The sequence below is a fragment of the Poromitra crassiceps genome, assembly GCF_964638095.1.
Source record: "Poromitra crassiceps genome assembly, contig: HAP1_SCAFFOLD_498, whole genome shotgun sequence".
Taxonomy (NCBI): domain Eukaryota; kingdom Metazoa; phylum Chordata; class Actinopteri; order Beryciformes; family Melamphaidae; genus Poromitra; species Poromitra crassiceps.
In genome coordinates, this window is record NW_028151910.1 from 69,144 (window position 1) to 96,624 (window position 27,481).

General features: G+C 46.1%; 1 protein-coding gene across 1 annotated transcript in view; it reads right to left on the bottom strand.

Annotated features, from left to right (window-relative positions):
* The window catches only part of LOC310771285 (transient receptor potential cation channel subfamily M member 7-like), a gene marked incomplete at both ends in the record, with an annotated part of 72,090 nt that overhangs the window by 44,190 nt on the left and 419 nt on the right, over positions 1–27,481 (bottom strand). Inside the window, 3 exons of the mRNA XM_083663934.1 lie at positions 1,807–1,879; positions 18,030–18,120; positions 21,149–21,323. Coding sequence (XP_083520060.1) covers positions 1,807–1,879; positions 18,030–18,120; positions 21,149–21,323 — 339 coding nt within the window. The remainder of the gene's footprint in view (positions 1–1,806; positions 1,880–18,029; positions 18,121–21,148; positions 21,324–27,481) is intronic.

A 27,481-nucleotide genomic window follows, 5' to 3' on the forward strand; every position in this document is an offset into this window, starting at 1 on the left:
TTTTAGTGGGGGGGGGGTTATATACGGAGGAACCCCCCTGGGGGAGCACGGGGAGAACATGCAAACTCCACACAGACAGAAAGGCCCTTACGACGAGATACCCCACCTGGGCAGTAGGCACTGAAGATATGGGGGGGAACACAACCACAGCGCCCACAGTGTCCCAGGCGAGAATCGAACTCAGGACCTTCTGACTGCGAGGCGACAGCTCTACCACTGAGCCACCGTGCCTCACTAAGATGAATGCGCGTTTGGCAGGCAAATATTTGCCTGTGAAGGCATTTTGGTTTTGTTCACTCACAATCCTCGGTGGTCTTGTGAGTGTCGGAACTTGTTTCTCCAGATTCTCCAGAAGATTGATCAGTTTTAAAAAGCGGCAGTGGGTCAGTCACCACACACAAGTTTTTTCTTTCTAAATAGAAGTAGAAGGAAGGAGGGTCGATGGCCAAATGAGTATCGGAGACGGAGTGTGTCAAAACAGCACTGATACAGACAACACTACAACATAAGGGAAACAGAGGAAGGATTGTTGTAGTCAACTATGTAACAGCCTGTCCTCTTTGAATTCTCCCCTTCTGTCTCTTTCTCCCAGACTGCAGAGAGTAAGAGGGGTAGGACAGACCCCTTCTGTCTCTTTCTCCCAGACTGCAGAGAGTAAGAGGGGTAGGACAGACCCCTTCTGTCTCTTTCTCCCAGACTGCAGGGAGTAAGAGGGGTAGGACAGACCCCTTCTGTCTCTTTCTCCCAGACTGCAGAGAGTAAGAAGGGTAGGACAGACCCCTTCTGTCTCTTTCTCCCAGACTGCAGAGAGTAAGAGGGGTAGGACAGACCCCTTCTGTCTCTTTCTCCCAGACTGCAGAGAGTAAGAGGGGTAGGACAGACCCCTTCTGTCTCTTTCTCCCAGACTGCAGAGAGTAAGAGGGGTAGGACAGACCCCTTCTGTCTCTTTCTCCCAGACTGCAGAGAGTAAGAGGGGTAGGACAGACCCCTTCTGTCTCTTTCTCCCAGACTGCAGAGAGTAAGAGGGGTAGGACAGACCCCTTCTGTCTCTTTCTCCCAGACTGCAGAGAGTAAGAGGGGTAGGACAGACCCCTTCTGTCTCTTTCTCCCAGACTGCAGAGAGTAAGAGGGGTAGGACAGACCCCTTCTGTCTCTTTCTCCCAGACTGCAGAGAGTAAGAGGGGTAGGACAGACCCCTTCTGTCTCTTTCTCCCAGACTGCAGAGAGTAAGAGGGGTAGGACAGACCCCTTCTGTCTCTTTCTCCCAGACTGCAGAGAGTAAGAGGGGTAGGACAGACCCCTTCTGTCTCTTTCTCCCAGACTGCAGAGAGTAAGAGGGGTAGGACAGACCCCTTCTGTCTCTTTCTCCCAGACTGCAGAGAGTAAGAGGGGTAGGACAGACCCCTTCTGTCTCTTTCTCCCAGACTGCAGAGAGTAAGAGGGGTAGGACAGACCCCTTCTGTCTCTTTCTCCCAGACTGCAGAGAGTAAGAGGGGTAGGACAGACGCCTTCTGTCTCTTTCTCCCAGACTGGAGAGAGTAAGAGGGGTAGGACAGAGGCATGCAGTTAGGGGGGGAGACAGACTGACAGTGTTGGAATAATGAGGTCCTGTGAATGCTAGCAACATGATCTCCTCAGGAACACAAAAAGAAGGGCCCACAGGGGGGACTCTGTTCTCAAAACATATCTATATCGATATGAAAACATGACAAAGTCTCAAAATCTGAACCTTCTGACGCCAACAACCCTCTGTTGAATGATGGCATTGCAACATACTGTATGAAAAGATTGAAATTGTCTACTGACCTTTGAGCAATGCCCTCAGAATGGCCACATCTATGTCCTGGTGGTCCTCTGAGCTGATGTGAAACACAGTGATCTGTTTCCAGGGAAGAGCATAGCATACGACGTCATTACCTTTCCTCAGACAGCATCCTGTTTTTTTAAGCCTGTGATGTCGTGGCTTCAATGTATATGAACTAGCAGTACTAGGAACGGCAGAAAATTTCACTTAAATCTAAAGATTTAAAGATCTAAAAAGTATACCTTGTATGATACCTTGTATGTTTAATCTAAAGCTTTGGATATTTTAACACATCTGCTTGAAGAGTTTGACAGATAAAAAGACAGAAAATAATTTAACTTGTGTAGGTCATCATTCCTTAAAATACAGATCATTCAAACTACAATACAAACATTACAAATACAAACAACCTCAAACTGTATGTAAAAGCACAAAGGGGTGATAGTGAATAGTGTAACAGATTGGGCCTGAAAGAGATTATTTTCACTGTCCACTACCAGGTCTACCCAAACTTACTTATGGTAAATCTAAAGGTATTATTGGTTTCTGGCCAACATTTCCTCTCCAAAATTGAGTGACTTTGGAGCATTATTAACCCCCCCCTTCCACGTTTGTAATCTATTTACTTACGGTGCCTAAAGTGAATCTTGAATCTTTGATGATGTCATACAGTTCTAGACGGCTCGGCCTGGTGGCAGGGTCACCACTATAGTGATGTCATATATGACGATGATGTCATAAATCACTGTTACAGACAATGATTAGGTCATAAATCGATAAAAAAATAAATCGAAGTTAAAATCGATTTAACAATTAGCATTTTTTTACATCGTCGTAACTAATTAATTCGACTACGATTCAAAATCGATTTAACGTGCAGCCCTAGGAGTGAGTCTCCCTCCGCTTCCTGTAATCTACAATGACCTCGTGGGTCTTAGACATTCAGGGAGAGGTGGTTGTCCTGGTACCACTGTTCCAGGGCAATGCCCTGAGGGCATCCACCTCTTTCCTGTAAGCCGTCTCATAGCCATTGGAGATCAGCCCCACAACCGCTGTGTCATCCGCAAACTTCACAATGGTGTTTGAAGTCTGTGTGGCCACGCAGTCGTGGGTGTAAAGGTCATACCAGAAGGGGCTGGAGACACAGCCCTGCGGCGCTCCTATGCTGATGGTCAGTGGGGAGGAGGTGCGGTTATCCACTTTCACCATCTGGTGGCGGTCTGTCAGAAAGTCCTGGATCCAGCCACACAGTGCAGTGTTCAGGCCCAGATCCTTGAGGTTGCTGACCAACCTGGAGGGCACTATGGTGTTGAACGCTGAGCTGTAGTCCACAATCAGCATTCTCACATAGATGTCCCTCCCCTCCAGGTGTGAGAGGGCGGTGTGGAGCACATGGGGTCTGCTGTGCTCCTGTTAGGGCGGTATGCAAATTGTAGGGGGTCGTGGTTCGGGGGCAGTGTGGGGCGGATGTGTGACATGACCAGCTTCTCTAGGCACTTGCTGGCTATGTGTGAGGGCTATGGGGCACCAGGCATTGAGGCTGGTCACCTTCTGCTGTTTGGGAATGGGATGATGGTAGCACATTTGAAGCAGGAGGGGACAGTCCGGAGGGAGAGGGACCGGTTGAAAATGTCTTTGAATACCCCCAGACATACCCGCCAGCTGCTGGGCGCAGACCTTGAGGACGTGTCCGGGGATGTCGCCCGGAAGTGTTGGGGTGTGAGGGGAGGGGAGAGCGGGGGGGGGGGGGGTCTTGCAGCAGGGCACCGTGGGTCGGGTGGGGGTTTGGTGGGTAAGAGTTTATCTGCTGTGTTTCAGTGTGGAGCGGCCGTTGTTTCTCCCATAAAGAAGAGTTTCTACTGTATTATTTATAGATAATTCCATTTTATCCCCTGCACTCATATCCCCTGCAGGTATTATTTTTAAACGCGGCTCTAAACGCGGGCTCCCTCTACTGAAAATTAATTCAGAGCAATAGAAGGAGGCCCAGCCCAATCCGTGTATGTTGTGTTCTTTCGTTTTTCCGTTTCAAAACCAAATCGGAAAAACCAAATAACGGTTTCGGTTTTTTCTTTTTCCGTTTTAAAACAAAAACGGAAAAACGGAAAATCAAAAAACGAAAAAACAGGAGGTTTTTCTGTTTTAAAACTAAACGGGAAAAGGGGAAAATCAAGATTTGTTTTGTTGTTTTGTTTCTGTGATATTTGGATATTTTTGGAAACCCCCGTGAATGCTGGGAAAACGAGGAGAGGAGAGGAGGCGCATGCGCGACATTTCCGCGGAAGTTTTAGTCTCAGAAAACAGGAAGAGAGGAGTTGTATGGTCTGAAGTTTGCTTGTTACGTTTTGACAACTTATTGCAGTTATGGCCGCACTTGAACCTTATCATAACTTCATCCACAAACTGTTTGACAGTGGAGAAACATACTCCGAGATCAGTGCCGCTCTGCAGCGTTTTGGTGCTCCGCGCTGCTCAGGTTAGTAACGTTATTTCGTTATTTTTTATGTTGTTTGTCGTTTTTATGTTGTCCTCTCCATGTGGCCATGCTTTCAAACTTATATCAGCTAAAACAGATGTTTAGGTAACGTTACATTAACGTTAGCTTGCAAGCTAACGTTAGCTTTCAGCTGTTATATTTGAGGCAAACCTGCCGCTCATGTTGTGGTGTTGTACAGTATAACGTAGCGACTAGCTAGGTTGTCTGTCTGACCGTCTGCCTGTCTCTTTGTCTGTCAATCTGTCTCACTGTCTGTCTACCTGACTGTCAGTCAGCAGATAGACAGACAGTGAGACAGACAGTCAGTAGCCTACATCAGTCAGTGACTAACTTACTTTCTGACTGTCTGCACGACTGTCTGTCTCACTGTCTACCTGACTGTCTGTCTGTCTGTCTGCCTGTCTACCTGACTGACTGTCAGTCAGCGTCTCTCTGACTGACTGTGTGTTTCGCCTGTCTACCTCACTGACTGATGTCTGTCTGCCACTGACTGTCTGCTTGACTGTCACACTGGATGTTATGTAATTTAGTGTATAACTTTCCATTGTTGCTTTGAATTTGACATTAGGCCAGCCATGACAATAGAGGCCTCTTTTAGGTCTGTGACCTCTGACCCCTTTTGTTTTTGCCCATAGTCTTCTGCACGGCCCAGCCACAGTCTTCATCACCAGTGTCAGGCCCAGTCTCCTGAAAGGTTCCACCTGTGTCATTGGGGCCATCCTCCAGGGTTGCTCCACCCTTCGGCCCAGCCTCCTGGACACCCTCTACACCTGCCTGTTCGTCACTGCCCAGGCCACATCACCTGCTCACTTCCTCCATGGGGCGACTACTTAATTTGAACTATACATCAACTGACACTTAACTAGACCAGCTTGTGATTTGTGTATCTGTTTCAAATAAATGTACCATTTGAAGGGGCAGCTGTTCAAAAACCCAAGCTAAACGTCCTGGACTCAATCTCAGAGAATCCTTCACATCACTTCTCACCATTGCCAGTTACACACGTCATTAGTACCCACAATCAGGATTGAATTACCCCACCTCAATCTATGCCCCACCTTCATCCTTTGCAGTGTTCATTTAAAGGTTCTGTTAATCTATTTTTTCTCATGTGTTCTATTGATCACACTCAATAGAACACAGTCTAGGCCGTGTCAGGTCACTCCACCCTGTCCACCCTTTTGGTCATCGGTCAATTGATTATTATACAAAAGGTAGTTCTGGCAGGAGCAATTTGAATAGATGATGCAGAGTTCGGATAAGACAAGACAGTTTGGTCTTTTTTTATTTATTTTTATTAAAAAGGTTTACATTTCCTAATATGTATTATTGCCGCATGTATATGCTTGTTCAAAATATGCATTGCCACATGTATTAGATATGTTTGTTCAAAGTAAATTACAAATACTATTTGAATATGTGTCAATTGTTTAAACAGACAAAATGGATACTAAATTTGATTTTGAACACAGCTGATTATTGATTTGCTGAATTAAAAATATATAGGTGAAGCAATTGTATTTATACAGCACCAAATCATACACTTAAGATCCTTTACAATTAAAGCAGGTGAAGACCAAACTCTCCAGGCAATTAAGGTATGGATGGATATCAGCTACAGATAAAATTGTGCTAAATGATAGCTACTGTAATATGGTCTACAAAGGTCCAATGCCCACCCTTTCCCCTCAAGTATTTAGAATTGACTACAAATGCAGTCAGTACATTTTAGTAGACATGATATGCCAAACAGCTTTAATGGTCAAAAGTTGACACTGCATGATGTAAAATACTTGAATAAAGATTCTGGAGTCAGAGGTTGGTCTCAGATGAATATATTATAGCTTGCAAGCGGAGGAATACAGAGTATAGCTTAAGGCTGGTACAATATCACTCATTCTCTAGATCAGTGATACTCAACCCGAGGCTCTAGAGCCACATGCGGCTACTTAAAATAAATAAATACAAATCTAATAAAATAATGGGAGGAAAGGGACTTGGATTGTGGCTCTTTCAAAGCTTTGTTTTTGTCAGTGTCTCCTGAGTAGGGCAAGGCTGAGTACCACTGCTCTAGATTATACACAGAGGCCCCAGCAAATCTGTCATATCTCTCTCTACAATGCAGACAGTTATGGAGTTCTGGACAAAATTACATAATAACAATGTTCTCAGATTTGTGTGTGAGAGTCCCCCCCAATCAAATGGGTCAGTGGCCCTAATTTGGGGACTAAATTATGGTATGGTTTTATTTGGTGATTAAAAAGGGCACGTCTTGCCAACACACTAACATAGAAGAGAAATTTAAAATAAAAGAATCGCTGAGGATGAAAACACAATAAAGCCCAAAGGCTTATTCCATTGTGGTCCTCATAGGGGTCCTTGAAAGGAAAAGGGTCAGAACCACTGGTCTATCACATAGCCACCTTTATGTAAGAGTGTGAATTGACCTGCTGGTCATTTTTTTAAGCTACAGTACTTGGCACTAGCTACTTGTCTATGGTCCGTGTTCGACATAGCCCTGCCTGTAAGAGTAGAACGACTTTTTGGTAAAAGAAAAAAAAATACAATTTTATATGTAGACTGTTAAACCAAGAAGTTGATATGCTGATAGTCCTCTCAGCTTTTATTTGGAGATATTTGCTGGTTGGTAGTCTAAGTCTAAACTTTAGACTAATAATATTGCATGTATGTAGAGGCATGGATGTTAGCTGGTACAAAGATGTATGAAATATATCAGCTTAGACCCTGGTTGCAAGTATAACCATTTATAAAAGGCAGGATGAAGGTAGCCTAGGTAAACCCAGCCCCCACGTGACCTGCTCTCTCAGTTCCCAGTCCTAGTCATAGTGACTGAGAGCAGGTCACGTGGGGGATGGGTTTACCCAGGCTAGGATGAAGGTGGTAGCCTGGGTAAACCCAGCCTTCAACGTGACGTCACAGGCTATGCCTGTAGTGTACATTTCTTCGGTGCTGATAGTATGATAGATGATAGAGGTCATGTGGAGGCTGGGTTTACCCAGGCTATGAAGGTGGGGTAATCAAATCCTGATCGTGGGCACTAATGAGGTGAGTGAGAGGTGATGGTGTGAAAGATTCTGGGAGATTGAGTCCAGGATGTTGAGGTATAGTTCAAATTAAGTAGTCGCCCCATGCAGGAAGTGAGCAGGTGATGTGGCCTGGGCAGCGACGAACAGGCACAACAGGTGTAGAGGGTGTCCAGGAGGTTGGGCTGAAGGGTGGAGCAACCCTGGACGATGGCCCGGACACCAATGACACAGGCGGAACCTTTCAGGAGACTGGGCCTGACACTGGTGATGAAGACTGTGGCTGCACCGTGCAGAAGACTATGGGCAAAAACAAAAGGGGTCAGAGGTCACAGACCTAAAAGAGGCCTCTATTGTCATGGCTGGCCTAATGTCAAATTCAAAGCAACAATGGAAAGCTATACACTAAATTACATAACATCCAGTGTGACAGTCAGGCAGACAGTCAGTGGCAGACAGACATCAGTCAGTGAGGTAGACCGGCGAAACACACAGTCAGTCAGAGAGACGCTGACTGACAGTCAGTCAGGTAGACAGGCAGACAGACAGACAGTCAGGTAGACAGACAGACAGTCAGGTAGACAGTGAGACAGACAGACAGTCAGTCAGTCAGGTAGACAGACAGACAGTCAGGTAGACAGTGAGACAGACAGTCGTGCAGACAGTCAGAAAGTCAGTTAGTCACTGACTGATGTAAGCTACTGACTGTCTGTCTCACTGTCTGTCTATCTGCTGACTGACAGTCAGGTAGACAGACAGTGAGACAGATTGACAGACAAAGAGACATGCAGACGGTCAGACAGACAAGCTAGCTAGTCGCTACGTTATACTGTACAACACCACAACATGAGCGGCAGGTTTGCCTCAAATATAACAGCTGAAAGCTAACGTTAGCTTGCAGGCTAACGTTAATGTAACGTTACCTAAACATCTGTTTTAGCTGATATAAGTTTGAAAGCATGGCCACATGGAGAGGAAAACATAAAAACGACAAACAACATAAAAAATAACGAAATAACGTTACTAACCAGAAAGCTGCAGAGCGGCACTGATCTCGGAGTATGTTTGTCCACTTTCAAACAGTTCGTGGATCAAGTTATGATAAGGTTCAAGTGCGGTCATAACTGCAATAAGTTGTCAAAACGTAACAAGCAAACTTCAGACCATACAACTCCTCTCTTCCTGTTTTCTGAGACTCAAACTTCCGCGGAAATGTCACGCATCCTCCTCTCCTCTCCTCGTTTTCCCAGCATTCACGGGGGTTTCCAAAAATATCCAAATATCACAGAAACAAAACAAAACAAATAAAACTTGATTTTCCCCTTTTCCCGTTTAGTTTTAAAACAGAAAAACCTCCTGTTTTTTCGTTTTGGGATTTTCCGTTTTTCCGTTTTGGTTTTAAAACGGAAAAAGAAAAAAACGAAACCGTTATTTGGTTTTTCCGATTTGGTTTTGAAACGGAAAAATGAAAGAACACAACATACACGGATTCAGCCCAAATATCTCCAGGCGGTTCCATTATGTTCATTATGCTCGGGTATTGCTGCCTTAACGTGACCACAGCTAACATGTTACAAAGTCCCAAATGTGACCAGGTCTAAATAACTGACAACGCCACCTAGGGAGTTTCACCCAAGGAAATACCAGGGCTTTAATGCCCACAGATAAACCATACAGATTCGTTCACAATGGTGAGAGACCAATGAGAGGAGCAGAGACGTGGTTTCCAGGTATAAAAGTAAGTGTTATTTATTAGAAAAAGCTCAGACCAATTGCAATTGCCAAATTATTAAGATTTATTCAAACAATGCTAAAAACAGCTAAATTGCAAAAACATGGGAATGCACCTTTAAAATGTCCAAGCTACTAAGGGGAGGGGTAAAAGCAAAGGGCACTGGAACTGAAGTGAGAGGGATTGACTGGGTTAAGGGTAAAATATGAGAAAGCTTAAGAGTAAGAGTACCTACCACACCAAGCGTGTACAATATCACACACACACAATTAAAGTGCTTGGTGCATAAGGTGCTTAAACAAGACAACACTGCAAAGGCACACTCACACGCATGCAATATGAAAGGAAGAGGCAGGTAGGGAGGGCCCGTAGCTCACACCAGTCTAATCCCCACCCACTCCAGTGGCCAGGCCTATGCGGGGCACAAAGAGGGAAATATTAGTTCTGGACAGTTACAACAACAATTCAATCTTTTACTAAATTACGGTACACTTATACAGCAGTAGAAGGGCAGAACAGCTAGAACAGCAGCTTATGTTCAGCAACAGTTAGCATTGGCATATTAACAGCTCCTGCTACCCAGACCCAGGACAGATACACCGTAGTCTTCCACAAAGGGCAAATATGGTTCAGAGGGAAAGCTCAAAGAGAGAAGCCAGCCTTAGCCTATGCTCTGTTAGGCAGGCTATTTATAGGGGCTGGCCAATTGAAGGGCCAGCCAATTGAGGGGCAGGCCAAATTAGGCAACTGGAAACACCTGGTAGGTGTAGATTAGTGGGCGGGACCCATGGGTGCAGGTCACCCCATTACAATCTACCCCCCCACTAGTTATCGGCGTCCCGACGATAGGGGGAAAATTAGTCCCAGGGCCTAAAAATAACAGAAGTCCCACTACTAGACCCAGGGATCCGAGCACTGGCAGCCCCATCGATGGGCACAGGGAGATGGTGAATGTTCGTGTGCCTCCCCGCCGTTTCTCGCGTTGTCCTCCGAAGGGCCCCCTCCGGGGACCTGGCTGTTGGAAGCGCCATGTGTTCCAAAGGGTGGGAGGGTTGAGAAGGGGCATCCGGAGGAGGCAGCACTGGCACAGATACTCCACACAGGGGTCGGGTCACCAGCCACCAATCGCCCTGGGCGTCCTCTTCTTCCCACCTCTCGGCTACTGGTTGTTCTGAGGAGGTCACCTTGAAAGACAGCGGTGGAGAAGTGACAGGAGCCTGTTTAAGCATAGTGCGATGTACATGCTTTACCTTATCTGGTTTGTCGAGAGTTGCGATGGAGTAAACTGGCCCACCATCTGCAGGTGCCCTGAGTACACGGTACAACGTAGAGCTCCAGGTGTCTTGGATTTTATTCCGTCCTCGAACTCCATGGTCCCGGAGATATACCAGTTGGCCTTCATGGAGATCACAAGGCGTTACCTTTTGATCGTGCCGTGCTTTCCGATGCTGGGCTGCTGCTTGTAGCCTCTCTCTAGCCCCATCAAATGCTGTCTGGAGGCGTTGTTGATGGTCCCGCACCCAGTCACTAACACCGCCCCCAGCGGGCTCTGCCACTCTGCCCAACAGAAAGTCTACAGGAAGATTGGGTTGTTGGCCAAACATCAGAAAGTATGGCGACTCACCGGTGGACTGGTGGATGGTAGTGTTGTAAGAGAAGAGGACTTGTGGGAGATAACGAGGCCACTCTGGCTTCTTAGCAGGAGGGAGCGTCCGTAACAGCCCATGCAGGGTCCTGTTAAACCTTTCACACTGTCCATTGCCCTGAGGGTGGTATGGGGTGGTGTGGGTCTTCTGTACCCCATAAAGGCTGCATAGCTGCTGGATTAGGGCACTTTCAAAGTTCCGTCCTTGATCCGAATGGATGCGGGCTGGGACTCCAAACTTGTAGAACCACTCTCTCACCAACACCTCAGCCACGGTGGATGCCCGCTGGTCTTTTGTCGGGACAGCCTGTGTGAATTTAGAAAAGACGTCAGTCATAATCAATACTTGTTCCCTACCATCCCGTGAGCACTCCAGTAGGGTAAAGTCAATGGCCAAGACTTGGTTAGGTTTTGAGGCCATCAGGTGCCCCATAGAGGTTCGAATAGCTGGCTGTGTTGGTTTGGCCAAGGTGCAGCGGTCGCATTGTTGGCACCACTCCTTGACCCCCTGGTACATGCCGGGCCAGTAGCAGCGCTGCCGTACCAGCTGAGTGGTCCTTTCCACGCCCTGGTGTCCATGACCCTGGTGCAGTTGTTGCAAAACTTCCTCTCTCAGGGACTCTGGTAGGAGCAGCTGGCGCACCTCTTCTCCACCATCAGACCGGAACACTCTTCGGTATAAGAGACCATCCTCCTCCATCACCCGACTCCACTGACGCACCAGTTCCCTCACTGGGTTAGGCAGAGTTTGGCGTTCAGCATGATCTGGACATCTCTCTCTTCGCCAGAACTTGAGGAATTGGCCAATCACTGGGTCAGATCTCTGCAACATACTTAAGTCACCAGGGGAGTGTGAGGGCAATACAGAGATGGCCATTTGTATTACCTGCTGGGGTCCTGTGGTGGGTGGCTGTTGTAGAGGCTCAGGGAGCGGTGTTCCCGGAAGCGCCAGTTCCAATGCTGAGGGCACATCTGGGGGCGAGTGTTGCCTGGAAAGACCATCAGCATTACCATTTGAGCGACCAGAGCGATACCTAATGGTAAAGTCAAATGCGGCCAATTCTGCAGCCCAGCGATGTTCATTTGCGCCCAACTTGGCAGTGTTTAAATGGCTCAGCGGGTTGTTGTCCGTCCACACGACAAACTTTTGGCCAATCAGGTACTCTCTGAATTTTTCAGTTATAGCCCATTTCAAAGCTAAAAACTCCAATTTCATTGAACTGTAATTTGACATGTTTCGCTCCGAGCGAGTGAGGGCCCTGCTGGCATATGCTATCGGCCTCACCTTGCCTCCTTGTTCCTGTGACAGTACTGCTCCAAGCCCACTATAGCTGGCATCTGTTTCAAGGATAAAGGGGAGGGAGAAATTAGCATAAGCTAGAATGGGAGCAGAAACTAACCGTGCTTTGAGGGCATTGAAGCTCTGTTCACAGTCCTCTGTCCAGACATCCAACAAGGGCTTTCCTGAACGCCCTCTATGTCCAATCCGGGACAGCTCAGCATTTAAATGGTGAAGTGGCGCCGCCAGCTTAGAAAATCCTGATACAAAACGGCGATAATAGCTTGCAAAGCCCACAAAGGAGCGCAACTCTGTTACAGTCTTAGGGCGGGGCCACTGAGAAACCGCAGTGATTTTATCCGGGTCAGTAGAGACCCCATCCCTGGAAACGACATGGCCAAGGTACTTTACCTCAGTCTTGAAAAAGGAGCATTTTTCCAATTTTGCTTTCAGGCCTTCTTTTTGTAGTCGCGTCAGGACTGCATCAAGTCTCTCCAGGTGCTGATCTACAGTAGAGGAAAACACCACAACGTCATCCAAGTACAACAACAGCGTTTGGAAATGTTGTGCCCCAAAGATTTGCTCCATCAACCTCTGGAACGTACCGGGGGCGTTGCAGAGGCCAAAAGGCATACGATTGAATTCAAAGAGGCCAAACGGTGTACAGAAGGCGGTTTTCATTTTGTCTTTTTCCAGTACGGGTACCTGGTTATATCCACTAGCCAGATCCATTGTTGAGAACCACTTGGCCCCCGATAGTGCGTCCAAGGATTCTTCAATTCTGGGCAATGGGAAGGCATCGCGGCGGGTCTTACTGTTTAACTGACGGTAGTCCACACACAAGCGGAGGCTGCCATCCTTCTTCCGTACGAGCACAATGGGGGAGGCATAGGGGCTGCAGCTCTCCCGGATCACCTGGGTCTCTAAAAGTTGGTTAATGTGTGCCTTGACAGAGTCATACTCTGAGGGGGGGATGCGCCTATACCTCTGACGGACAGGCACATCGTCACTTAAGGGGATTTCATGTGAAATGAGGTGTGTACAACCTAAGTCTCCCTCGTGTGTGGCAAACACTGCCTCGTGTTTCTGTAATAGGCTCATAGCCCTCAATTGTTCTGACTCTGAAAGGTTAGCTAGGTCGATAGACTGGACAAGACCTGGTACCTTACTCTCTTGACCCAAATGGTAGTTCATGGTAGCGGTTGTATTGCCAACACTTGGCTCCCTAGGGATCTCAGTGATCCCTTTTGGTAAACTCACTACCTGGGCTTGGCTTAGCAGGCCTAAAGGGCTACGAGAGGGCAACTTGACATCAATGGTCCCTACATTCACTACAGGAATATAGGCAGTACCTTGAGATACCTGAACCATAGCTGGAGAAACAAGCAGGCCTACAGGTAAAGCATCACTTTGATGTAATGGCTCGAAAAGTGCTGAGCCGGACTGAGCAAAGGACTGAGTGCAACAGGTAGTGGGCACCAGCTTAACAGTGCCTCCAGGGATACAAACAGAGTACCTACCCCTTACTTTGGCTATCTTGGTGCGGCGGAGAGCCTTAAGCTCAGCTTGTTGACAGTACTTGAGGGCTTTCTGCCACGCCTCAGGGGACTGCTGTACATGTGGGAGATCAAAAAGTGAGGGACCATGCCTTCTAAACAACTCATCATAGCATTCGCGTATGACATTCATGCCCAGCACACCAGCCACACCGTTTCTGAACTGTTCTCCCGGGGAGTCCTTCACTACCAAGACTCCTCGCTTAGGAACAACCTTGCCCATTACTTCAACATCCAGTTCTAGGTAGCCTACATAAGGGATATCAAGGCCGTTTGCAGCCTTAAGTTGCAGCCAGTGACAGGAACGGGGGGTCTGTACAAAGTGCTGGGAGAAAAAAGCTTCCGTAATGGTAGACACCATGGACCCAGTGTCCACTAAGCACTGCACCTCCACCTCACCCATATTCACTACCACATGTGGGCATGACCCTAACAGCTGCAAAACAGCTCGTTGACTCCCTAAACCTGTACTGTCTGAGCCAGTATGATCCCTGCCTGAAGTGTGGCTCTGCACAACAGGGGGCACTAGTTTTCCGGCTGCTGGCTATGGGGGGCTCCTCCCTGTGGGTGGCGGTACTGCATGGGATGGGCCTGGGTGGTGGGCTGGGCCTGGGGGATGACTCGAGCATTATCACAGTTACTTGCAAAGTGGCCTGGTTGCTGGCAACGTCTACAAATTATGGGACCGTCACGTAAAGGTCGTGGCCTCCTAGAGGGATTTTGCAGACGGTTAAGGCTTTCGCAAAGCTTGCCAATTTGCTCCTGTTGTCCCCTCAACATTTCTTTCAACTCTGCCAATTCAGGGGAGCAACTAAGCATACCACTACTGGACCCACTTGGCACCCTAGACTCCTGTAATGCACATATGGAAGGGACTGAATAACTCCTAGGTCTACCTTCTGATGGTCTACCTTCTCGCTCCCAGGTGATAGCTTCCCTGCGGACATCCAGCAGTGTTGAGTTAGGGTTGCTGCGGACGAGCTGCTTCAACACCCTACAAAGAGCAGAGTCATTCACATTTTCCACAAACTGGTCTCGCAGTAGGATAGCAGAATTTAGTACATCAGGGGCACGCTTAACTATCTTCTCCATTAAGCAGAACAGTGCATGTGAGTACTCCTGCAGTGACTCCCCCTCAAGCTGTTTTCTAGAAAAAAATTCTTCCTGCAGTGCCACATAAGACCGGGAGCAGCCATAGAGCTCCTGGAGAATAACCAAAATGTGTTCTGGGTCTTCCCTCTCTGCCCCGGACCTATACCTAATTTCATCCTTGGCCTCCCCTTCCAAGTGGTCATAGATGAAATACGCTTGGTCAGTGGGTGGTAAATGCCTGGCACGCATGCTAGCACGTACCTCCTCAACCCATTCTGTTACCCCCATCCCAATATTACCCCGGAACATTGGGCACTTGCGTTCCCTAGGGATGTATACCATACGCTCTGGGGGTGCACCAGCATGCGTGGAAGTCCAGCGGGCCGAAGGACCAGATTGAGTTCCAGGTGACGCAGTTCTGGAGCCTGTTGCTTCTGCACGCTCCCGCGTAAGCCGCTCATTCTCAGCTCGCAGTTGTGTCACAGAGTCTCTCAAGTCCTGTAGTTCAGCTGCATCCATTTCTAAAAGACAGTCAGTTCAACAGTGGGGATGGGGAACAATGCACTTTTGTTACTGCCAAGGGCTCCTGCTGCTCCACGCCCGGGACGTCTTGATGATCTGCAAACTGCCGCCCTGCCCTTCTCAAACTAATATGGTTGATAATGAAAAGCAAAAAAAACTGTCCAGAATGAAAAACCTTGAAGAACACGTCTCTGCTTTACAATGAGTCTGATTTCCAAAGTCCTGCCGACCAACGCCAAATGTGACCAGGTCTAAATAACTGACAACGCCACCTAGGGAGTTTCACCCAAGGAAATACCAGGGCTTTAATGCCCACAGATAAACCATACAGATTCGTTCACAATGGTGAGAGACCAATGAGAGGAGCAGAGACGTGGTTTCCAGGTATAAAAGTAAGTGTTATTTATTAGAAAAAGCTCAGACCAATTGCAATTGCCAAATTATTAAGATTTATTCAAACAATGCTAAAAACAGCTAAATTGCAAAAACATGGGAATGCACCTTTAAAATGTCCAAGCTACTAAGAGGAGGGGTAAAAGCAAAGGGCACTGGAACTGAAGTGAGAGGGATTGACTGGGTTAAGGGTAAAATATGAGAAAGCTTAAGAGTAAGAGTACCTACCACACCAAGCGTGTACAATATCACACACACACAATTAAAGTGCTTGGTGCATAAGGTGCTTAAACAAGACAACACTGCAAAGGCACACTCACACGCATGCAATATGAAAGGAAGAGGCAGGTAGGGAGGGCCCGTAGCTCACACCAGTCTAATCCCCACCCACTCCAGTGGCCAGGCCTATGCGGGGCACAAAGAGGGAAATATTAGTTCTGGACAGTTACAACAACAATTCAATCTTTTACTAAATTACGGTACACTTATACAGCAGTAGAAGGGCAGAACAGCTAGAACAGCAGCTTATGTTCAGCAACAGTTAGCATTGGCATATTAACAGCTCCTGCTACCCAGACCCAGGACAGATACACCGTAGTCTTCCACAAAGGGCAAATATGGTTCAGAGGGAAAGCTCAAAGAGAGAAGCCAGCCTTAGCCTATGCTCTGTTAGGCAGGCTATTTATAGGGGCTGGCCAATTGAAGGGCCAGCCAATTGAGGGGCAGGCCAAATTAGGCAACTGGAAACACCTGGTAGGTGTAGATTAGTGGGCGGGACCCATGGGTGCAGGTCACCCCATTACACAAAGCTTCAGCAAATGACACGCTTCATATGCAAATGATGGCAAGAAATAAGACTAATACTTGGGGATTCGATTGTTTTGTTTTGAAGGATGCTAAACTACCTGTTGTCATTTCTGCAATTCCCTTTTTGTGAGAAAGGAAAACATAATATTTTGTAACTAAGAGAACTCTGGTGGAGGCCCGTAGCGGTCCGGACTTGCTTCTTCCACTTTTGCTGTAAATTGCTTAATTGGTTAATAAAGTCCAGAAATTGAAGTGAGGGCAAATAAATTAGGACTGGTAGAATGAACTGCACTCAGTCCAAGTGATTACACCAGAGAGATCTCTGCTCTACTCCGAATTCCAGCGCAAGCCAGCATAAAGAAGAAACTCCAACAATGACTGCGTTTACATGGACTTGAGTATCCCGGTTATGAGGCTTATCCTGGTTTTGATGATATTCGGGATATGGCGTTTACATGGAAGAGAGAGAAAGCAGGTTACTCATATCCCTGTATACATGATAAGTAGTAGTATCCTGGTTACTGATCACTGCATGCTATTTGCGCAGGCGCCTGTGATCGTTACAATACAAACCGGGGTCATTATTAATATAATTTTTTGCTTATATTGGGTGCGTGTGACGTGACGTCATTCACCTTTTTTGGGCAAAGACGTGGGATTCCCTTGGATTCCGTCTTCATGGTGGAGTGTCCCTGTTTGCACGCAGCGCGCGGCTTTGGCTTTAATTTGAGTCACAACACCTTCGTCCTGTAGTCTGTATACTACAGACTTGAATAGGGCAGCATTTTGATGCTTTCTCCTATCTAAGCTGCCAAGCATTTGATTATTTCATCACCGAAATACAAAACTCGGCAAAACTCTCCTCATCGCTTCAGAAGTGAGACTTTTAACTCGAATTGCACTGACATTTGCGCGTGAGTATTTCCAGGTAAAACGATTAGGTATGTGCGGGACCTACAGCAGCGAGGTTAGAGAAGAAAATGCCTGGAGTCTGACGGCGGTCTGATGAGGAAGTAGCCTAATCGTGCGGCACTTCTATACTTTCTAATACTGGACGAAATTCTGATAGTGAAACGGGTCATTTTGCGGAAGCTGTGTTGTGTACGGTAGCCCCTCGCGTTGGAGGGTGTTCACGGTGTGTTTCGCGTTGTTTGGAGATGAACTGAACTGAAGCCGCGCCTGCGCAGGAAGTCTGCTGCGGTCAAAAAGCAGGATAAGGTGTATACATGCAGCAGTATCCCGGGTTCTTTCGGAGTACTCCACCTCGTATAACCGGCTTTCTCAAAACCGGGATAAGGGCTTATCCAGCTTTCTGAAACCGGGATATGATGTTTACATGCGCAAACACAAAAACGGGATACTCCAAAACCCCGACAGTAACCGGGATACTCAAGTCCATGTAAACGCAGTCAATGACAAAGTGAAAAGGGGAGTAAAGCTCACCAAATCGTGACGCCAATCGCAGGAAATTGGCTGGAGCTAGCGAAACTCCTGAGGAGTCCGATGAAGCTGTGTTTGAAGGTGACTCCAGCCCATCAACATCCAGCACTCAGGGTTCCTCACCTGCCCCAACTACTTTTCTAATCTAAGACCTAAATCTGAATGCTAATGGTAGAATTAAAGCCTGGTGGTCAAAATGTGAATGGACACAAGCGTACCAGTTCTTTGCTCTTCATGCACTCCATCAGAGTCTGGAAGGTTTTCTTGATGGTTGCGATGATGTCAGCCTCCACACCATCAGGAAGACCTCTATAGAGGATCACAACAAGGTTACAGTCACACTCACACTCTGTGCCACACTGTTGAAGCACACACAGAGCTATAGAGTGGTGTAGGGTGATCACTGTTGAAGCACACACAGAGCTATAGAGTGGTGTAGGGTGATCACTGTTGAAGCACACACAGAGCTATAGAGTGGTGTAGGGTGATCACTGTTGAAGCACACACAGAGCTATAGAGTGGTGTAGGGTGATCACTGTTGAAGCACACACAGAGCTATAGAGTGGTGTAGGGTGATCACTGTTGAAGCACACACAGAGCTATAGAGTGGTGTAGGGTGATCACTGTTGAAGCACACACAGAGCTATAGAGTGGTGTAGGGTGATCACTGTTGAAGCACACACAGAGCTATAGAGTGGTGTAGGGTGATCACTGTTGAAGCACACACAGAGCTATAGAGTGGTGTAGGGTGATCACTGTTGAAGCACACACAGAGCTATAGAGTGGGGTAGGGTGATCACTGTTGAAGCACACACAGAGCTATAGAGTGGTGTAGGGTGATCACTGTTGAAGCACACACAGAGCTATAGAGTGGTGTAGGGTGATCACTGTTGAAGCACACACAGAGCTATAGAGTGGTGTAGGGTGATCACTGGTGAAGCACACACAGAGCTATAGAGTGATGTAGGGTGATCACTGGTGAAGCACACACAGAGCTATAGAGTGGTGTAGGGTGATTTGTCACACTGGTGAAGCACACACAGAGCTATGGAGTGGTGTAGGGTGATTTGTATAGTCTACTCAAGGCCGACTGTAGGTGTTAAGAGATGATTGTGTAACTGGAAGATGTCCACAGAACAGTATGTCTTGCAGTGTCCCTGTGTGTGCACCAGGCTACCTACCCTACTGTGGTACCCTACTACCCTGCTGTGCACTGTATGTAAGGTGCTGTAAGATGTCACATACCTGCACAAATTATCGAGATTACTGGCTTACTTTACTTTGGCTTAACTCTGGCTTGTTGGTCTTATGACAGTGACTCACTTCTAGGTTGGTTATACACCTAACATGCTTGTTGCAGGTTATGTTCAGGCTATCAGGAACAAACAAATAATTAGGACCGCACCGCGGATATATGCCTCCACCAACAAGTGAGCAGTCGACATCCATGTCAGTCCAGACTTTGACGTTTGAGCCAAATGTGAAGAATTTCCGTCAAGGCGTTACTGAGATATGCTATTACCGAGCTTGAAAATGGCATTTGTGAGGTCACAGTGACCTTGACCTTTGACCACCAAAATATAATCACTTCATCCTTGAGTCCAAGTGGACGTTTGAGACAAATTGGAAAAGATTCCATCAAGGCATTTCCTGAGATATCGCGTTAACGAACGACGGACGGACGTATGTGCGGACGGACAGACAAAACCGAAACCATAATGCCTCCGGCCTGGCTATGTTAGTTATCAATTTGTTGGATACTTCCCACTTCTACAATCTACTTATACATGTTGGAAGTGTTATTTTTCTTTTACAAACACAACCCTTTTATGTGAAGGCACTCATCGCTGGTTTGGAAAACCCTGGGTTAACAGAGTGAGTTGATAACCATGAGAGCAGTTAGCCAGCATAGCCAGCTATTACAAAGATACCCTGACTATATTGAACTTGCTTTGTCAAACAGGCCCCCAAAGCTCTGAGTGGAAGGATAAACGCACCAGCTACATTCAATCATTTGAATATTCATCACTGGCCTGTCTCAGACTCTCATGGTTAGGTTAGGGTTAGCCCAACAAATAAACAAACTACAAATCATACAGAATAAAGCAATAAGACTACTACTACTACTTAGAGCCCGACCGATATTATCGGCCGATATTGGCGATTACCGATATATCGTTATCGGTAATATTTGGCGCCGATTTTTTTTAAATATATATATATATATATATATAAGTTATAGACAGCATGGACAGCATGTTGTGTATATTTGATATTTTTTCTTAACTATTTGTTCTATTGTGTTTTTGTATTTCTAGTTATTTATAATTATTAAATTCCCAGTTAAGTTTACTGTTTCATTGCATTGAGTTTATTAATAAGCTGTAAAATATCCTGCCTACATCACATATTTCAATTCATGTCAACTCAATCATATCTTTGTCAAGTGTTTGATATTTGAGGGTTGTGATGTGGTGCCTCCTCTGGTCGTTAAGGGCGCCTGTTCGGAGGGAGGGGAACTCGTTGGAATAGCGTGATCCTCCCACGTGCTATGTCCTACCGGTGAAGCTTCCCCTGTCAGGTGAAAAGAAGCGGCTGGCTAACTGCCCATGTGGAAGCATGGAGCCAGTTTTCGGCTCTCCCCAGATCGGCAGAGGGTGGAGCAGCAACCAGGATAAATAAATAAAAAAGTAGCACTAATGGGGGATTAGCACTAATGGGGGATAAACATTTGATTAAAAAAATAAATAATAATAGGCCGATATTATCGGTATCGGAATTTTTTTACTCCCTAATATCGGTATCGGCCTCGGCCTCAAAAATCCAGTATCGGTCGGGCTCTACTACTACTACTACAGAAGTATGTGCTGAAACCACCTAGGCTGGGTTGTTGTGGGCGGGTCTTGAAATATTCTGAAGTAGCACAAATGTCATAATCTGATGAAGTCTGTGAGCAGATGATTTTGATCTGCACTCGGTCAGAAGAGAGACTTGTTTCAAAGCTTTTGACAGACTGGGTTGCGGTTGGGTTGTTCAAAGAAAAATCATGCCGGGACATAAATAGATCAACAGAACCACCAGCGACTCACCCATCACAGCAATACTGGGAGGGGCAAGATGGACTACCCGAACACCACTATCTAGAACCCTGCAGTACATGCTTGATTCATTTCTATTTTTTCACGAGTGATTTCAAGCTTGTTTGACAGATTGTTTTGACAGTTTTAGCCTCCGCACACCCACCACTTCAGTCAAGTGTGTGTGTGTGTGTGTGTGTGTGTGTGTGTGTGTGTGTGTGTGTGTGTGTGTGTGTGTGTGTGTGGTATGTGTGTCCTACCCTCCCTCCTCGGTCTGCTTGTGGATGTAGGCCAGTATGTCAGCAGCGCGGCCGGTCCCCTCACACACCACCACTGGGACGGGAGGGCTCTCCTGAAGGTACTCCAGCACAGTCAGGATCACATTGGGACCCCCCTCAAAGATCAGGGCCACCACAGGAACACCCTGACCAATACCTGCAAGTACGGACACACACAGCCTGCTGCTTACAATTTGCTTTGATTATTCCTTTAAAGAGCATGGTGCCGGTTGGAGACCATATTGCATTAATATGTGGAATTGGTATTTAGACCAGCAGGGGACACTTATCCATTTCATATAACTAACACTTGTGATGTCACAGGGATGCAAACTAGTCACTTTTAGGTGACAGTCACATTTTTCAGCCCAAAATATGCAGACTTCTGAGTGGTATTATGTCTGCCCTGGTATCTGTCACCTTTTTTCACTCTCCATGACTTTGCATCCCAGTGTCAGCCCCAGCAGAACATTCTCCTCTTGTGATGTCACTCCTGTTGTTATGTCACACGCCCATTTATAAAATGCCACCTTTTCCTCCATATTTATACCCTGGGGGCCTGTGGGGCGGAATCTTTGTCTTTTTGGAGTATTTTCACTGTAATCATGAGCCCAAAATGTAAATTCAGATTTTTTTTAACCTGCACCATGCTCTTTAAAGTCCCTGGAAACCAAAATCCACAAAAACGTTCTAACTATGTTATTTAGGGTCTTATGTTAGTAATTGTGTGTCTCAGAAATTATGATACGGTACATTACTTTCAACCCAAAGCCTTAAAATCGACACTTTTCTACAAGGTCTGGATTTCCATTTCCTCATTGAAGAGAGCGGAGCGTGCGGTGCTAAAATGCAGGAGCTTATCACATCATAAGATTTAATCGAATCACACACACGCATGCACGCACGCGCGCACACACACACTGACACACACACAGTAGCGCTGTGCACTCACAGCGCAGCGGCGAGTGTGTTCACTGAGCAACGCGCGAACACACACACACACACACAGAGTCCATCTCTCTTTCCTTCTCTCTCTCTCTCCTTCTCTCTCTCTCGCTCTCCGTTAACGGAGAGAGGTCTCCTCCTCCGAGAGAGAGAGAGAGAGAGGAAAATACCTGCTGCAGACAGACACGCCCACACAGTCGGCGGGAGAAAAAACACTCTAAAATGTAATTGATTCTCATGACTTTTGCCATGACTGTCAAACCTAAATTTATATACTTCGCGACGTTCATCATCGTTCAAATTTGGCTGCTGGCTTATTAACATAGGTTCCTGTGATGTGATGAACTCAAAATGCTAAATAATAATAAAATATTTCTGGTTTCCAGGGACTTTAAGGGTAAATCCCATTCATCCGAGTCCCACTTCCACCCTAGTGACAGTTTGTGGGAGGTTCAGATGATAATGTCCAGACAGCCGTTATCTGCCTTTGTCAGACCTCACAAAGATAAACTGACTGCACACACTGACTGACTGACTGAACCTTTAAATTTAAATCCATCTGTGTAATGCCATGATAATTCACTGGGGTACAGTACAAGATGGCTGCCACAGAATTCTAATACACTTTAAATTGTACGAGTCAAATCATCATTCAATTTGTTGGTTGTTTGAGTGAGAAAGTCCCATGTGATTATTTTTGCTCCCTCCCCCCCTCCTCCCTTTCCCTGCTCTCTTCTCCCCCACTCTCCCTCCCCACCTCTTCCCTTTCCCTGTTCCCTCCCCACATCCTCCCTTTCCCTGCTCTCTTCTCCCCCACATCCCCCCTCTCTCCCTTCCCACCTCCTCCCTTTCCCTGCTCTTTCCTCCCCCACATTCCCCTGTTCCCTTGTTTTCACTGTCCCTTGAGACTATTCATGACCATATCGCCCAGCCACAGTATATTCTACCCGTTCTGCTCTCTCTCCTCTTCCCCCCCTTCCCCTGTTCCCTCCCCACCTGCTCCCTTTCCCTGCTGTCCCCTCCCTCACTCTCCCTGTCCCCTCCCCACCTCCTCCCTTTCTGTGCTCTCTCCTCCCACACACACCCCCCGCTCTCCCTCCCCACCTCCTTCCTTTCCCTGCTCTCCCCTCCCCCACATTCCCCTGTTCCCTCCCCAACTCCTCCCTTTCACTGTCCTCTCTTCCCCCACATTCCCTCCCCCTTTCTCCCTTTCTCTGTGTCTCTATCATATGATTGTTCAATCATGTTGTTATTATTAATACTACTGTAATTGTTACTGTTGTGTCAGCTATATTTAGCTAGACATATTCTCTGTGAAGTCCTCTGAGACATGCTTGTGAATTAGGGCTAAAATAAATAAACTTGACTTGACTTATTTTGAGTCAATAACAGCCATCCATACAATTCTAGCACTAATATGTCAAATTCCGTTAAGTCTGCATAGAAATCCTGCTATACTTGAGAGGAGAACATTCACGTCAATTCTTTACATATTACACACAAAATGTTATTTTCATAGGACAGGGTTTAGTTAGGGTTTCAAGCTTTATTTAGCCAGAATTTGCAGTAGTTGTTTACAGTACCGTTTAGAGTAAAATGCACCTGTGGGGTCAATTTTGGATCAAACAAAAATCTGTCATTTTTTGTGTAGGACAGTCTTACGATGCAGTCTGCCACTTCGCTGGCCCCGGCCACTTAACTTAACTTAACTTAACTTAACTTAACTTAACTTAACTTAACTTAACTTAACTTAACTTAACTTAAAGGTCCCATATTGTGTAGTTTTCTGCTGTTTTAAACATTTGTCAGGGGTCTTTAAAATAAGGTCATGCATTCTGTTTGGGATTTGGAGACATCTCGATTTTTTTCTTGTATTTACCCTCTGCAGCTCAGTATAGTCAGTTTTTTCTACAAAGGCCTTGGTCTCATTGGCCGATGAGGCGCTCCGGTGAGGTGCCCCTCTGATTGGCCGCCTGATCTGTCACTCAAAGCAAACGCTGACTGAGCAGAGCAACTACTGTCTGTGCTTGCGTAACCTATGTGCGATTCGAAATCACGCGTCTGTGCCTGTATGCTGCCTGTAGCTTTAGCTAGCTGCACTGAGCTGAGTCACAAAAAAAGTGTAAAAGTGAGACCATTTGACAGATTCGGATTTAGAGGAAAAGGAACAGTTGAGCGGACCCCATTCGCACTGCGGGTTGTTGGCATAGTGAGCGGACCCTGTTTCGATGCGGTAAGTGGTGTGTTTTTATCTAGCTTTGGCTTGTGTCGCTAACGTTAGCATAGCTAGTAAACTTGCAGATTTCCGTGTCTGTCATGGCCATTATCCCTAGCGTTATATTATCTTATCACTATAGCCTATTTGGACCCCAGGAAGACTAGTTAGCTGTTGTCTAGGCGGCAGATAATGGGGATCCTTTTTAATAAGCAATACACGCCAGCTTGCCTGCTGTGTGGATGTAGCTACTACTGACTGGCTAATCCACAGCAGACATACGCATAACGTTCATTTACGTTCAAATGCATCAAATTGATGTGAAGATTCATCAAGGGATACAAATATTGACATGACACATGTAAAAAATAATGCTTATTGTGTCCTATGCTATCTATTAATAACATACTTCTTGAGTTGATACCTTTATGGTTGTATGTTACAGTAGTCTGTACAGTAATGTTACTCACATCTAATTTGCCCTTGCAAAATAATAAATGTCATTGTAATGTTCTGAAGCTTGCAAAATGCAATAAGTTATCCGTTTTCATTCCTTTAGGTTGCCACTTGCCAGAAGAATCAAACCTGTTCAGGATCATCTTGGCGTGTATGTTCACTTCAGAATGCAATGAACAAAATCAGACTATGGACCCTTACAGCTTAGGAATTATTACAGTATAGCAGTTGTGTATTCTGTGCATGCATTGATTTGACAAATATGGCCAACATGGATACGGTACATGACAATAAATTTGAGCAAAGTAATTGTGTTGTACTTTATTACACATCCAAGTAGATAAACAGTAACACTGACTTCTTACAGAATCTAATTATTTTATTATAGAAAATACACACAAAATGCTTGTGCAGGACCATGCTATGCTGCAAAATCACAGGAATGTTCCACTGTAGCAGTAAAGTGGTGCTGTAGGCTATCAATCACATAAATTATATGAGACTAAGTATTACAAAAATATATGAAATATATTTGACAGTATGTGTACTCTATTCTCAATGTCTACAGACAGATATTTTGTCAGCTAGGTAGCTGGAGGATTTCTCGGTTGCAGGTGTGTGCTGGGTGCTGCACTCTTCGACGCTGATGCTTCAGGAGACATGACTGAATGGGGGGAAAACAGTTCCATTACAGAAGAGTGTACATCATTATGTAGCAAATTAGCGATTTTCATGTACAGATTATTTTATAATAACATTTCTATATTTATTGAATTGTCATATTTACAGAGGTTTGTGTGTACAATAAAAATGTGTTGGTAAACATACCGTACTGAAAGTCGGCTAAGCAGACGGCAGGATCCTGGATGGTCTCTCTTGGTAGGTAGGGAAGTCAGACTGTAGCCTACTAGAGACACACAAAAGGGTAAAGTTGGCTCAATCGCTGCAATCTAAAACTACATTACCTGCAAACTACAGCCTCAATAATTACCATGTATTCTAAATGTCTCCAACTGTCTCAAGGAAAATAGGACAACCTCCAGAGAATCATGTTTATGGTTGCGACAACAACTGTTTACAAAACTATAGCGTTAGTTATTTCAATATCAGCTAGTTATATTGAAGAGATTCATAACGGCTAGCGTTAGTTATATTGAAGAGCAGTTTATACTACAGTAGGCCTGTGGCTAAATGAACGTTAGCTCAGCTGGCGCTGCCTTCATACTCCCAGAGCTATCATAATCCTGCAAGTGGCCCGATTCTAACAATATTACAGACAAAGTTACGTTAGGCGACACTACCACAAAGTGTTTGCTGCATTACAGTTAGAGCACGCCATGCACATATAATAGCCATTTTCAGCACTATCTCCTCACTGCTTGCAACGAGGAGAAACACAAACAAGCACACATAACGATGTCATGGCCAGCTGTTAGCAAAAACGAAATTATATTACAGTATTGCGTCAATAAACTCACCGTCTCAATGCTGTGGCAAGGGTCCCGTATCGTTGGAATGGATCCTTTCTCCAGTACTAATTTATCCATCCATTTATCCACAAGATATTTCTCTTAAGGAAAGCTGTGCAGTGATGAGTTTGGTGGTTGAATACAACCGGGTACAATGCACTTCTTTTTTGACGACATGGCCGCCGGAGCAGCGAGTGCGAGCTGGCAGCCTTGACTGTAGGCTGGCAGTCACGTTCACAACAAGCTAGGTTGAGGTCACAATCATGGGAGAGAGAGGGCGGGCTCTGGGCGGGCCCTGTGAATTTTTGATTGATTGGCGACATGTGACGTACAAAATCCTTGCAAATTCTGGAACTCTAATTCGCCTCTCCTGTGGCTCCATCTTGTGGCAGGGGAGGGAGAGGAATGACTGTAGGAAGTGATTTCATACTTTTACAGACTTGTACAGACACCCCCAAGTTTATACAAACCACAAAACCCAATCAAAAGCGATTTTCACAGTATGGGACCTTTAAGTGTGACTCAAGTCCGAGCCCCCATCTGTGGGTTTTAGTGCACCTCCTCAGGCCTGTACCAGTCAGGGTGACAGCAGGTCTAAGAGTTTAACATGCAGGGCCGCTGCTGGCCATTTGGGTGCCCTAAGCGTAATTGTTTTGTGGTGCCCCCCCCCCCCCCCGCAAAACTTTCAATAACTGTCAAACGAAAGACTGCAAAATCATTAATTATGAACGATACTAGTGTATCTCACATTACATTACATGTGGCAAACAAACAATTGTTAGAATTACTGTACATGTCAGCAAACAAGCGATTGTTAAACTGTACATGCAAGCAGGGGTGGACTGGGATCATAATTCAGGCCGGGCATTAGATACCAAGCAGGCCAGGCCGATACGGGCCGACGTGCATGCTGGCGTCCGAAGGGCGGCGGCGAAAAATTTGGACTGTTTGAAGCCCAATTTGGGCCGTTTGAAGCTCGATTTGGGCCGTTTGAAGCCAGATTTGGGCCGTTTGAAGCCCGATTTGGGTCGTTTGAAGCCAGATTTGGGCTGTTTGAAGCCAGATTTGGGTCGGTTGAATACAGATTTGGGCCGTTTGAAGCCCAATTTGGGCCGTTTGAAGCCCAATTTGGGCCGAGTCCAATTTTACAATGAGATGCACCCACTTTAACCCTGAATAAAGTAATAAAACCACTAGTAAACCAGTAGGCGGCGCCTGGCCTGCTGTTCA